The sequence below is a fragment of the Polypterus senegalus genome, chromosome 3 (assembly GCF_016835505.1).
Source record: "Polypterus senegalus isolate Bchr_013 chromosome 3, ASM1683550v1, whole genome shotgun sequence".
NCBI lineage: Eukaryota > Metazoa > Chordata > Cladistia > Polypteriformes > Polypteridae > Polypterus > Polypterus senegalus.
The window spans coordinates 53,812,532-53,826,313 of NC_053156.1; the positions used below are offsets into that span (position 1 = coordinate 53,812,532).

Below are 13,782 nucleotides of genomic sequence, written 5' to 3' on the forward strand. Positions count from 1 at the left end.
CTAGAATTGTGACTGGTCAAAAAAGTATTTTTCTGCAAAGAAAGATGAGACCAATTTTTATGATAAAGCAGATTGGATAATGAAACTTTGACAAAAAGTCACACAGATTTTGTTAGCCAAAAATCAAAAACCATCTGTCAGTAAGTTTAAATGTAGTTCCAAAAATGAAAGCCAAGAAAATAAAAGCACTAGTTATTTAACTAGAAGATCACTAAATCAAAATGCACTGGCCACAACAGAGGTTTTTATCCATAAACTTGCATAACGTGGAAGTCTTCATATTGACCCTTATACCTAATTATCAGTGGCTAGCTGTCCCTGGTGGCTCTACCTGCGTAGTAGCGAAGCAGGGCAAACATTAAAAATCACCAAACAAACCGGTATCGCTAGCTAAGCAGAGGCAAGGTACGCTCCAACACGTGGTGACAGGTAGACCGGCTCCCCACTCCTGAGGTCACACTTCCCCTTCCCCTCAGTCTGCAGTCTCTGTCTGAGATTAGCGTGAATAAATCGCTCCTGCAAGTGAACTATGATACTTAGCACGATGAGAGAAGTCGTCAAATCACCTGGAATGTTCAAGCAAATTATAGAAAAAAACCCCGATCTAAATCTGTGAAAAGCAGACAGACAGACAGCCGTTGGATTTTTTCTATAGAGAGATGTCACATGCTGTGTACTTCTTGTCACCCAAGACTAACAACGCTGCAAGTTACTGAAGCAAAATAGTGGTGACTATAATAAAACAAAATGGCAATGCAAGAAGATGTTAGAATATTTTGCCAGCTTTAAATATGTGTTTAAAAGAAAAAAACTTAGCAGAAAAATACTCTGCATACTTCAAAACCAAATAATAACATGAAGGAGGTCAAAGTACACTAAGTAGTGAAAAAAACAGGCAAAGGCATCTAAACACAAAGAGTAAGTATGGGATCCAATACTCAAGCACAAATTCAACTAAGAGAAACATTTGACTTGCAGAGCAGACTCAAAAGAAGGCTTTGTACAGTCTCTTGTTCTCCATCTTAGACAATGAGCTGCACACAGGCACAGTATATCCAGCAAGATGTGCACACTCATTTAGAATTTCCTCTTTAACATTAGCTGCCAATCCTCTGTATCATTTTCCATTGATTCTTCCTCACTGACAAACAAAAATGGCACAAATGAAAGGACACATTTAGCTTATCTTTGGTGTGGCTTTTACTTCCATATACAAGCAACTTAAGGATGTTCATAGCACTGTATAGTATGATTGTCTAATAAATTATCAGAGACTCCGCTGTATTATCATGTGGCTTTCAGAAAAGCAGGAGACATGTTCCTAGGCATGAGTAACAGTGGCTTTGTGCATCTATCACTGTGCAGCCTATTCACATTTACACTCTGGGGGACTGTTTGGAAGAAGGTGTTACAGGATAAGATTACAAATTGATCATCACAAGTGAAGAACTCAAAACGCAAAAATCAAGTGAGTTACAATTCATAAGTTATATAACCCAACGGCTAATCTCAGTTAGACAGAAGTTCACCAAACGAGAGCCTCAGATGCTTTAAACACATTGAGGGAGTCAGCATTTCAAATGGAGGTGGGCAGCTTGTTCCACCTGCCAGGAGCTACGCATGAAAAGACTCTGGATTGGGATTTGATATCACACAGAGATGACATCACCAGACGCCATTCATTAGCAGGCCTGAATGGGTGTGAAGGAGAATTGGATCTCACAAGCAACTGATTCATTGACTATTCTGAATCTAGGCTTTATTTTTAATTTATTCCATAAGCAACTGGTTGAATATGAACATGTTTTCTGCTGGCCAGCACTGCACATTTTGGAATGCAGTTCAACAAATTCCATTTTCCTGAATGTTTGCATCCGTTATGATTAACAACATTTAAAAAAATTCTTGTCAACATTCCACAGATTTTTTTTGCTTTTCTCCTTACGTTTTTGGGTTTTAAACAAAATGGAAAACATTCCATTATTTTACAGTATGTCCGTTTTCAAGTACCCAAAAATAATTCACTTGTTGGTGCACCGTTCTTTTTGTTTCTTATGGGTGCCACAACTTTTGCCAATGTTTGTGTATGGTTTCTATCCATGCTGCTTCCACATGACAACTAAGAGTCTGGGATAAGAGAGGTCCACGGTTGTTGGCGCATTTCAAAATAAATAAATAATGGATGTGCTCGTACTGGGGAGTGGAACAAGTGTAAGCAATTGTCTGAGAAGACGCTCGTCTCCGGGTTGGTGCAAGGTGGTCAGCAGATCATGCATTGCCTTGCTGTCATGTGCTGGTGGTCTTACTTGTTTTATTATCATCCTGGGTTGGTAATTTAGCTATTGCACCTGTAACTCTTCCCAGTGTTTGAAACGGGAGCACAGGCATCGATGGACGAATGGTAAATGTGAAGTATATGTTGTCACAGGCGCCGTGTGTGCTCTCTTTTGTTCAGCGTTACAATGATAGTGTATGATAGTTGATGTAAGCTTGAAAAATTAGCAGCTATATTTGAGAAAATATGAATTGCAAAATATGTATTTGAATTAAACGATGTGGCACACTGCAGTTAAGACAGCTGATAATGAGTTCAGTACAGTTTTAATCGTGCCCCCCCCTTAACATTTTTTTGAAATGTGGATGCATATTTTATTATACCTACTTAACTTTTATCGACATTTATCTAACTCTATATTTATTGCTTTAGTATCAGAATGTAGTTTAAGTTAATTTGTTTTGGTTTCAACAGATGTTTTTTTCATATTTTTGATTCTTGTTTTCTTTTTTTCACATGTTTGCGCCCCCCTTTTTGTTACTTCGGGGGGCGCGCCCCACAGGTTGAGAACCACTGCAGTACTCAAAACAACTGAATCAGTAAATTTCCCTGATGACATGAGTACAGCATCCACCTTCTGACTGCACATTTAAACGAACGAATAAAGTTAAAGTAAAGTTAACATTACTGTCTAATTGTAAATGCAAACCTGCCAGGCCTGATTATAGTTGCAATGTTTTAACAAATTGAATATCGATAGACCGCACTGCTTATCTAAACTCTGGTTGCTGCTGTTATGTCATATAGAGCCCAGTAACTGCGGTGGTCTAAGTGTGTGCGTGTCTGTCTCCACAGTTGCAGCTCTCATTACAATGTGTGAATCAATTATTAAGCTTCAGTTATTTTCTTCTACTGAGCTTCTGAATGGATAACAGTAATTGTATCCTTTTATTTTGTCTCAGCGTCAATTCTTTTGTTCCATATCTTTTGCTCTCTCCCTGAAACCCCGGTGGTGGTTAAAAATGTACTGCCTGAAGAAATTGTTGGTGGGTGTTTTAGGAAGAAGCCCAGTTGGCGTAGCCTTAGCAGTGCAGCATTTCAACTCTATTCACTGCACACTTTTAATGTTTTTTTTCCCTGACGTGTATTCTCGTTTGCTCTGTGAGATTTGGGCAAAGTGCACCCACAAGGAGGTGCCAGTGTGGAGCTCATGCCACCAGGCTGTCAACAAGGGGATTTTGGAACTGGGGTGTGAGTTCAGTTAATGCAAGGGAGCACACATGGGAGCTAGCAAGGGAAGAATGGATAAAAAATCTACTTGAAATAAGAGCATAAGAATGTAAGAAATTTGACAAACGAGAGGAGACCATTCAGTCCATCAAGCCTGTTCATTAAGTTAATACCTAAAGAATCCCAATATCTCATTCAGATTCTTCACAAAGGTTGTCAGGATTTCTTCTTCAACTACATACTTCAGTAGTTTAATCCAGATTCCCACAGCTCTTTGTGTAAAGAAGTGCTTCCTGGCTTCATTTTTAAAGGCATTTCCCCATATTTTATAAATATAATTTTCAGGGAAAAATACTGAAGCTGTGATTTGCCTGGGTGTTGAGGATTTTTTTAAATAACAGCTACAATGGTTCCAGTGGGCATTCTTTATTCATGGCGGCACAGTGGCGAAGTGGTATTGCTGCCTTGTAACATGAGGGTAAGGGTTCACCCAACCTGCTTGCTCCCTACGTGGAGTTTGCATGTTCTTCCAGCGCCTGCATGGGTTTGCTCTGGGTGCACCAGTTTCTTCTTAAATTGAAAAATTGACTCATGATGTCTGTGTGTCTGTGTGTTCACCCTGCAATGCACTTGCGCAGTACCCAGGGATTTTTCCAGCCTTGCACCCAATGCTGCAGGGACAGAATAAGCAGAGAAAGAAAATGGATGTGTACACGATGACAAATTCCAAAAAATATAAAAATTATTAGGCATACGAAGACTGAGATAATTTGCATAACATAGCTGTAAAATACATCTTTCTACACTAATCAAAATTAAGAAAATAGTTTAATCCATCTCAGATCCTGTGTCTTGTATGGATTTAAAAAGTACCAAAATATCTGAATAGATTCAAAATCTTTGGCAAACATTTATTGTTGAACTAGCTGTGTAAGCCTGTGATGTAAAAAGCACAGGGTCCTAGAAACTATTGAAATCGGCAAAAAAAAAATTGAAATGTAGAGGTGTCAGGTAATTAAAAAGAACTACTCTGGGCATCCCTCTCATGGGAGGTTTCGTATTGCCAACATGCTTGCATCGCTTGTGCATTAGCAGCTAAGCGAGTTTTCTGTTTCCTCGGAGGTGGAACCCTTACCCAGACTCTACCTCTCACTTCCGGGCTGGACAGACAGACAGACAGACAGACAGACACATTTCCACGCGTAGACGTTTATATATAAGATGGGCACTACTTAAACAGACACTAAAGTTAATGAAAAGAGTTAAATATCATATGAGCTTGTTTTCTTCATGGTGTAAAGTATTCACTACATAGAAAGTATACAAACTAATACATAAAGGTAAGATGTTGAAAATTTTCCTTACATCTCAGCAAACTAAACCTACACAGAAATGAGAAGCTGACCGTTGCTCTTCATCTGGCAAGTAGCACTTAAAGGAAATGTCACAAATGACTGCATACCAAAAGTCTGCACTCTTGACCAAACTGGAGCCATCTGTGGGTGGTTGACTATTTCAATCACCAAGCCAAAGCTGCTCTTGCTATGCGTAGATGTATAACACAACCCAACTCGGTTGTGGGAAGTAGCCTTAAAAGGCCAAGAGAGATACACACTGGGGTACAGAGCAGATTTTCTGCAAAAGCATGACCCATGGATGGTTTATCTATACTAATAAAAAGCAAAGCCCTCACTGACTGACTGACTGACTGACTGACTCACTCACTCACTCACTCACTCACTCACTCACTCACTCACTCACTCACTCATCACTAATTCTCCAACTTCCCGTGTAGGTAGAAGGCTGAAATTTGGCAGGCTTATTCCTTACAGCTTACTTACAAAAGTTAAGCAGGTTTCATTTTGAAATTCTACACTTAACGGTCATAACGGTCGACAACATCCGCCATGTTGAACTCTCTTATTTATGGCCCCATCTTTATGAAATTTGGTAGGTCGGCTTCCCTGTGCTAACCGAAACCGATGTACGTACTTATTTCGATGGTATGACGCCACTGTCGGCCGCCATATTGAACTTTCCAACGTCACTAATACTCCAGCTTCCCTCATTTCGAAATTCTACACGTGACGGTCATAACGGTCGATAACGGTCGACAACGTCCACCATGTTGAACTTTCTTATTTATGGCCCCATCTTCACCAAATTTGGTAGGCGGCTTCCCTGTGCTAACCGAAACCAATGTACGTACTTATTTCGGTGGTATGATGCCACTGTCGGCCGCCATATTGAACTTTTCAACGGTCTTTGTTACTTATGGGTCCTTCTTCAAGAAATTTGGTACGCGGGTTCCCAACGCTAACTGAATCCTACTTACGTACATATATACATCCATAGCCTGCAGCTCGGTCACCGTGTGAGGCGCCGTTGGGTCCCCCATCCCAACGCCGCTACACGTTGTTGGCTGCCTGCCTATATAAGGCCGTCCGTCGCTCCGGTCTCTACATTCCCTTCCTTGCTTCTCCACGGGATTCACGTCTCCCTGCTGATAACTGCAGCCTTTTTATTTAATCCACGGCTTCTCCGCTGTTTTATTGTTCGTTTATTACGATTAGAGTTATTGTGTAGGTATTTTAGACTTACTTTACATTGTTCAGGTACCCATTTCCTTTATCATTCCAACCGTACCCGCATTAACATGTCTATTGAGGTGATCACCATCGATCAAAGAACTGTCACTTACCGAGTGGTTTCCATGCCCGGAGATGGCACCTACCTTTTCCATTCTCTGTGTTACATATTGCACGGCCATATCAGGCTCACTCTTGATATCCGGAGGAACATTGTGTCTTATGTATTGAATGACTGGGACAGGTTCAAGGTGTGGACTGATGATGGTACAGGAGATAATTATACTACACAGGAGCACTATAAGAATGAAATGTTTAAGCCCTTCACCTATGGTTCTGCATGTGAGTTGATGGCTGCCGCTGAATTGTTCGGTTGTCGCTTTCAAGTGTACCGAAATGGCCAAATATTTTACACCTTTCGACAACTGCCAATGCCTCTTAAACATCTTAGATTCACAGGTGTCGATTTCAGTAGTGGACACTTTGATGTTTATGAATGTTTAAACTCTCAAAAGCTGGATGTGAAGTTATCGATGAAACCGGTTGTATGCTTACAACGCTTGACAGATGCCGAATGTCACTTCAACACAAATCCTGCAAATACTGTCGTAATTGAAACAAACTATGAAACTCAAACCGATTATGACAGCAGCAATCCAAGCTGTGAGATTTGAAACAAGATTACTTGGCCAACTGTACGTTGCATGCTCAAGAGTAAGCTCAGCGCACAGCTTGGTCATATTACAAACGGAGGGCCGAACTCACAATGTGGTATACAAAGAGATCCTTAACAAATAATTATTGGTATATTTTTCCCTCAGTTTAAAAAGGTTTAATTTTCTTCTTAATAAAAATTTTAAGGCAGTACTTCGCTGCTGCGAAGCGTGGGTATTTTGCTAGTCTATACTAATAAAAGGCAAAGCCCTCAATGACTGACTCACTCACTCACTGACAGACTCACTCATCACTAATTCTCCAACTTCCCGTGTAGGTGGAAGGCTGAAATTTGGCAGGCTCATTCCTTACAGCTTACTTACAAAAGTTAGGCAGGATTCATTTCGAAATTCTACGCATAGAACTGAATTCTACTTATGTACATATATACCGACCATAGCCTGCAGCTCTGTCACTGTGTGAGGCGGAGTTGCGTCCCGTATCATCACGCCTCCCACGTAATTGAGTGCCTGCCCATATAAGGTAAATATTCGCAGGTGAAGGACTGTGCTTATGCAAACGAAGATGAGATGGTGAGGGAGACACGCTACCGCTACATATTCACGGGAGAAGGACTGTGCTTAGCATATTCATAAGTGCAGCTACTGCGTAAACCCTCTGACGCTGAACAAGCCTTTGTACACATATCAATAGGAAAGCAAGATGTAAAGCTTGCAGACAAAAAGCAACATCTCCAAAGAGCTCTGAACAAAAACCGAATTACACAATTGAGAAGGCAGCAAAAGAATATGAAGCGTCTGACACATACAAGCATATTCATAAGTGCAGCTACTGCGGAAACAAAGCAAACGGTGGAAAAAGTCAATGTCCAGCTAAAGGAAGACAGTGTAAAAAAAAAAAACCCGAGCATGCAGTGTGTCACGTCTCAGATAAAGAGGAAGACGAGCTGTTTATTGATGCAGTAAGAAACGAATCGATGAATGAAACCTGTTATCTTTACAACAATTGACAAACACGGAATATAACTTGAACACAACACATCCTCCAAATGCGAACCTGATTGAAAGAAATAATAATAATCAAATCCTTGATGACAGCAACACTCATAACAGTGACAAAACAATTACATCAGGTTATGTTATTTTAAAAATGTTTCCTTTTCTTTTTCATAACTTCTTTAACACACTACTTCTCTGCTGCAAATTGCGGGTATTTTGCTAGTACTGTATAAATGTATTTTTTTTAAATATAAATTGATGGTCTGTGTAACTTTGTCTTTGTAAAAAAAGGTGAACATTCTATTTGCAGGTTTCCTACATGGAGATTTACTGTGAACGGGTGCGAGACCTTTTGAATCCCAAGAGTCGCGGCAACTTGCGTGTGCGTGAGCACCCCATCATGGGCCCATATGTCGAAGATTTGTCCAAGCTGGCAGTCACCTCATTCTGTGACATTGCGGACCTCATGGACTCTGGCAACAAGGCCAGGTCAGTGTACATGCAAGGCCGATGAATGTTTCTGCTCCGATGCTTTGGGCATGTGCTGAAGTATGTAGGATCTGCTAAGAAGGAGGATGTTGTTTTGTGGAAAGGGGGATAGGTGTTGTGAGAAATAGCATGTTCTTTAGGAGTCATATTTACAATCCAGGTGAATAGAGTGGATGTGCTTGTGTCATTTATTATTGTTTCTGGGATTTGGGAAGATGAAGTATAGTTTTTTGTAATGTGTGCTCATTACATTGAACTTTGTACTTGCATGGCTCCTCAGAACTGTTGACAAAAGTACAGTAAAAAAAATAAAAACAAATATGTAGTACTCCGCATGCAAGACATATTTTATATAAATTAATTGGTGCTGCCTAGGGTGAGGCACCAGCTAAATTTTGGAGCAAAACACAGACTTTATTCTTCCAAATGGAGAATATGTGCAAAATATCGCAGTGTTCAAAGGTGTGGATTTGCACACTGGACAAATGAGAAGTCAAACAAAATGACACCTTTTATTGGCTAACTAAAAAGATTAAAATATGCAAGCTTTCGAGGCAACTCAGGCCCCTTCTTTTTAATTAGCCAATAAAAGGTGTCATTTTGCTTGACTTCTCACTACATCCATAATGGCTCACACGGTACAACACCCTAGTACTAAACAATGGACAACACACACTCAGCTTTATATATTAGATGTTTTCTCCCACAAGCTGAGTTTGCTGTCTTCAGTTAAACTTGTTTACAACTTTCTAGCTTTGTTTGTGGTTTTTCATTGCACTCATTTGTCTGTTTCTTTCTTTTAGGACAGTGGCAGCCACGAACATGAATGAGACCAGCAGCCGCTCCCACGCTGTCTTCACCATTGTGTTCACACAGAAGCGGCATGACAGTATGACCACCCTGGATACTGAGAAGGTACATTAGCTGACATTCAGTGTGGTAAAAGCTGGTAAAATATGAAGGACTTGCTGAAATGTTTCGGGGTCAGGACAGGGGAAAAAAATGCCCTTCTTGTGCTCTAAAACCTAGATTAATGCAACTCTCTTCTTGGGTCCTCAATTCCAAAGCACTTTTTTTTAACATTCATTATTTAAATCCTGCCCCGACTCATGTATAAAACATGTAAAATAATGACAACAATGTTAAAGCAGTGGAACGGAGATGCTGTGCATGCCCGTAAATCCCAATGGTTCTATTCAAACCAATGCATACATATGAACCAACGTATATATCCAAACAAATTGGATGTATCTTAACCAACATATATATCTGAACATATGTATTTGAACCGATGTTTATATCTAAACTGATCTGTTTAAACAAACATATATATATATATATATATATATATAGTAATGGACAGCCGGGATGCCGCCATGGTGGAAAGACCGGGGGAAGAAGCTTGGGTGGAGCAATACCTTCCCTGGGAGAACAGAGGGCAGCCCCCCTGGCTGACTACAGTGCCCCAGAGCAGGGAAGCACAACCCTGTTGGGACCTGTGGCCACTTCCAGGGTTGTATGGAGAACGGCTGAGCCCTCCTCTGCAGGGCTACCATCTCATGCAGAAGTGCTGCTGGAAGGAAATCATAGAACACCTGGAGCACTTCAGGGTGCTCTATAAAAGGGGCCAGCTGCCACAACTCAGGGAGCCAGTGTCAGGACGAGGTGGACGAAGCTTGCAAGGAGGAGTGGAGGCAGAAAGAAAGAGAGAGACTGAGAGAAGGACTGTGCTTGGTGCTGTACTGTCCTGTCCTACTGTGGGGAATGAGACAAAAGTGTTTCTCACAGCGCAATAAAGGTGTTGTGTGCTAGACTTGGGCTCAGTGTCTGTTGCCTCTAGGATTTGGGGAGCTGTACATCCCTGGCTTTTACAATATACAGTCATATAAAAAAGTTTGGGAACCCCTCTCAGCCTGCATAATAATTTACTCTACTTTCAATAAATAAGATAACAGTGGTATGTCTTTCCTTTCCTAGGAACATCTGAGTATTGGGGTGTTTTCTGAACAAAGATTTTTAGTGAAGCAGTATTTAGTCCTATGAAATTAAATCAAATGTGAAAAACTGGCTGTGCAAAACGTTGGGTACCATTGTAATTTTGCTGATTTGAATGCATGTAACTGCTCAATACTGATTACTTGAAACACCAAATTAGTTGGATTAGCTTAGTCTTGAACTTCATAGACAGGTGTGTCCAATCATGAGAAAAGGTATTTAAGGCGGTCAATTGCAAGTTGTGCTTCCCTTTGACTCTCCTCTGAAGAGTGACAGCATGGGATCCTCAAAGCAACTCTTAAAAGATCACAAAACAAAGATTGTTCAGTATTATGGTTTAGGGAAAGGCTACAAAATGTTATCCCAGTGGTTTAAACTGTTAGTTGCAACTGTAAGTAATGTAATGAGGAAATGGAAGGCCACAGGCACAGTTGCTGTTAAACCCAGGTCTGGCAGGCCAAGAAAAATACAGGAGCGTCATATGCACAGGATTGTGAGAATGGTTACAGACAACCCACAGATAACCTCCAAAGACCTGCAAGAACATCTTGCTGCAGATGGTGTATCTGTATATCGTTCTACAATTCAGCGCAATTTGCACAAAGAACATCTGTATGGCAGGGTGATGAGAAAGGAGCCCTTTCTGCACTCACGCCACAAACAGAGTCACTTGTTGTATGCAAATGCTTATTTAGACAAGCCAGATTAATTTTGGAATAAAGCGCTTTGGACTGATGAGACATACTGTAAATTGAGTTATTTGGTCATAACAAAAAGCACTTTGCATGGCGGAAGAAGAAAACCGCATTCCAAGAAAAGCACCTGTTACCTACTGTCAAATTTGGTGGAGGTTCCATCATGCTGTGGGGCTGTGTGGCTAGTTCAGGGACTGGGGCCCTTGTTAAAGTCGAGGGTCAGATAAATTCAACCCAATATCAACAAATTCTTCAGGATAATGTTCAAGCATCAGTCACAATGTTGAAGTTACACAGGGGATGGATATTCCAATAAGACAATGACCCAAAAAACAGTTTGAAATCTACAAAGGCATTCATGCAGAGGGAGAAGTACAATGTTGTGGAATGTCCATCACAGTCCCCTGACTTGAATATCATCGAAAATCTAGGGAATGATTTGAAGCAGGCAGTCCATGCTCGGCAGCCATTTTATTGAACTGAACTGGAGAGATTTTGTATGGAAGAATGGTCAAAAATACCTCCATCCAGAATCCAGACACTCATCAAAGGCTATAGGAGGTGTCTAGAGGCTGTTATATTTGCAAAAGGAGGCTCAACTAAGTATTGATGTAACATCTCTGTTGGGGTGCCCAAATGTTTGCACCTGTCTAATTTTGTTATGATGTATTTTTTATGGAAATACTACTGTTTCCATAAAGCATGTCATATATTAAAAAGAAGTTGCTACTTTCAAAGCTCAGCCAATGATAAACAAAAATCCAAAGAATTAAGAGGGGTTCCCAAACTTTTTCATATGACTGCATACTGTATATCTAAACCAGGGATAACACATATCTAAATCATAGATATAAAATTATCAGAATATTCCTGCTTCAGGGATAAATGATGTTTAGCTCTTTTTATAGTTAAACTGGCCTACACATACCTTGCAAGTAACGGGTGACAGTAACTACTCTGGGTATTTACTCATCCCTTCTCACTTTAACATAAGACATTGTTTGCTTAATCATTGCAGTGTGTGTCCAATGGCTCTTGCATTTTGCAATGTGGTAGTTTATACTGTAATATACAGAGAGAAACATCAGCTATTTGTGAAGCAGTAATATTCTGATCATTTTGTATTTCTAAACACTGATCGGCATTCAGAAACAACCGTGCAGCTCCACAGTTTTTCTCTCTCTTCTTCAACTGGATTTCTTTTAAATGAAATACTGCCAATAAGGAATAACAAAAATCATTGTTGGATGATCTGTACTAACTGAATGCACCAGTTCAGCACCTGACCTTACAAATATCTCCATTGTACTCTTCCATCTTTAAGACACACATCATGCAGAGAATCACATCCACACACCCGTCTTTTTTTGTTTGTATTTTTCCCTTAATATTTGTATCAGCTAGGGGTGATCTCCCTGTGAAATGTACTTTATCTGACAGAAAGCCGCACAGTGATTTCTATTCTCCCTTATTGGCAGTTATTCCTACTTGACAAATGACTTACGTTTTGTGCCAGGGGTGGGCATTTTAACTATAAACTAAAGTTAATAAAAATCGTCTCATGCATCCATTGTATGCTACGCTCAAAAAGTATACAATCAAGTTTTTATTTAAGCTATTGACATTTTCATGTATGTGAAATCCATAAACTAAAGCTGACTTTCTCCAGAGACTGAATTCTCTTGTAATGTCGTGCCTTGCAAGTAAATGCTGTGGGTATTTATCAGTCCTTTCTCACACTAACACAGGAGATCCCACACTTAATGAACACTGTGTGTGTCCGTGTGTGTGTTTTAGGGGCAGTTTAACTATAAAAAGAGTTAAACATTGGTTATTTGCGAAATAGGAATATTCTGATCATTCTGGATCTCTGGTCACTGATCAGCATCCACAGGAAACTGCACAATTCTGGTATTTCCCTCCATAAAGAGAATTGTCCTTTCAGCAAGTGGACTCTTATCCTACCTGACATAAATTGTTCTTCAATGAAATACTGCCAGTAAGGTTAATTTTAAACTAAAGATTCATGGGGTGAACAAGGGATGGAGAACAGCTGTGATCAGTGCTTTCTAACAGCTCTGCTTTTGAGAAGAATCTGTAGTGGAATGGACGGAAGGAGCGATGGAGGCAGGTGGCATGAGTCGGGCATCTGGCCATAGTGAGGAGATTGTTGAAATCCTGACTGCATGTCTAATGAGTGTCTAAGATCTGAGAACATTTGTAACACCAGACTGATATGTGTCTGAGGGAACAGCATACGTACAAGACAGTGATCCCCCTTCTGGATTTGTCCCTGGGTAATGGAGTTTAGTAGCTAGCATATCCATCGTTTGCCTGTATCCTGGGTTTTATTTGTGTGTTTTTTTTTTAAAGCTTCCTTTCATTTTATTTTCTCATCTTTTTTTTCCCCCTCTCTAGGTTAGCAAGATCAGCTTGGTGGATTTAGCTGGAAGTGAAAGGGCAGATTCTTCAGGGGCAAAGGGCATGAGGTTAAAGGTGAGACATTTTCAATATTAAACTACCCGAGGCTACACCCAAGAGAGTCACTCCTGGAGATCGGTGTATGTGAAAGTGTGTCACTATCACGTTGAAGAGAGAGAGAGAGAGACAGACACATGCCCAAATCTGTCCTTGTAACATATTTACATAAACGTTGGGAGAGCAGCAGTGAGTTGATGCCAAAGAGGATGACTTTAATAAAAACATTTTGTTGCTTTTATTTAACTTGAAAACAATTCTAAATAAATATATAAAAGTCTGTGACTATAAATAATTAAATGGAAAACCATGTTAGAAACCTAGAGGTTTCTCTTCTCAGTGACTTGGTGCTCCCAACA

At 40.2% G+C, this 13,782-nt stretch overlaps 1 protein-coding gene across 1 annotated transcript in view; it reads left to right on the plus strand.

The window, feature by feature from the left end:
• Nucleotides 1-13,782, plus strand: part of LOC120525147 (kinesin-like protein KIF1C) — a 95,127-nt gene that overhangs the window by 35,985 nt on the left and 45,360 nt on the right. The window contains exons 5-7 of the mRNA XM_039747211.1: nt 8,077-8,255; nt 9,059-9,170; nt 13,364-13,441. Of these exons, the coding sequence (XP_039603145.1) occupies nt 8,077-8,255; nt 9,059-9,170; nt 13,364-13,441 (369 nt within the window). The remainder of the gene's footprint in view (nt 1-8,076; nt 8,256-9,058; nt 9,171-13,363; nt 13,442-13,782) is intronic.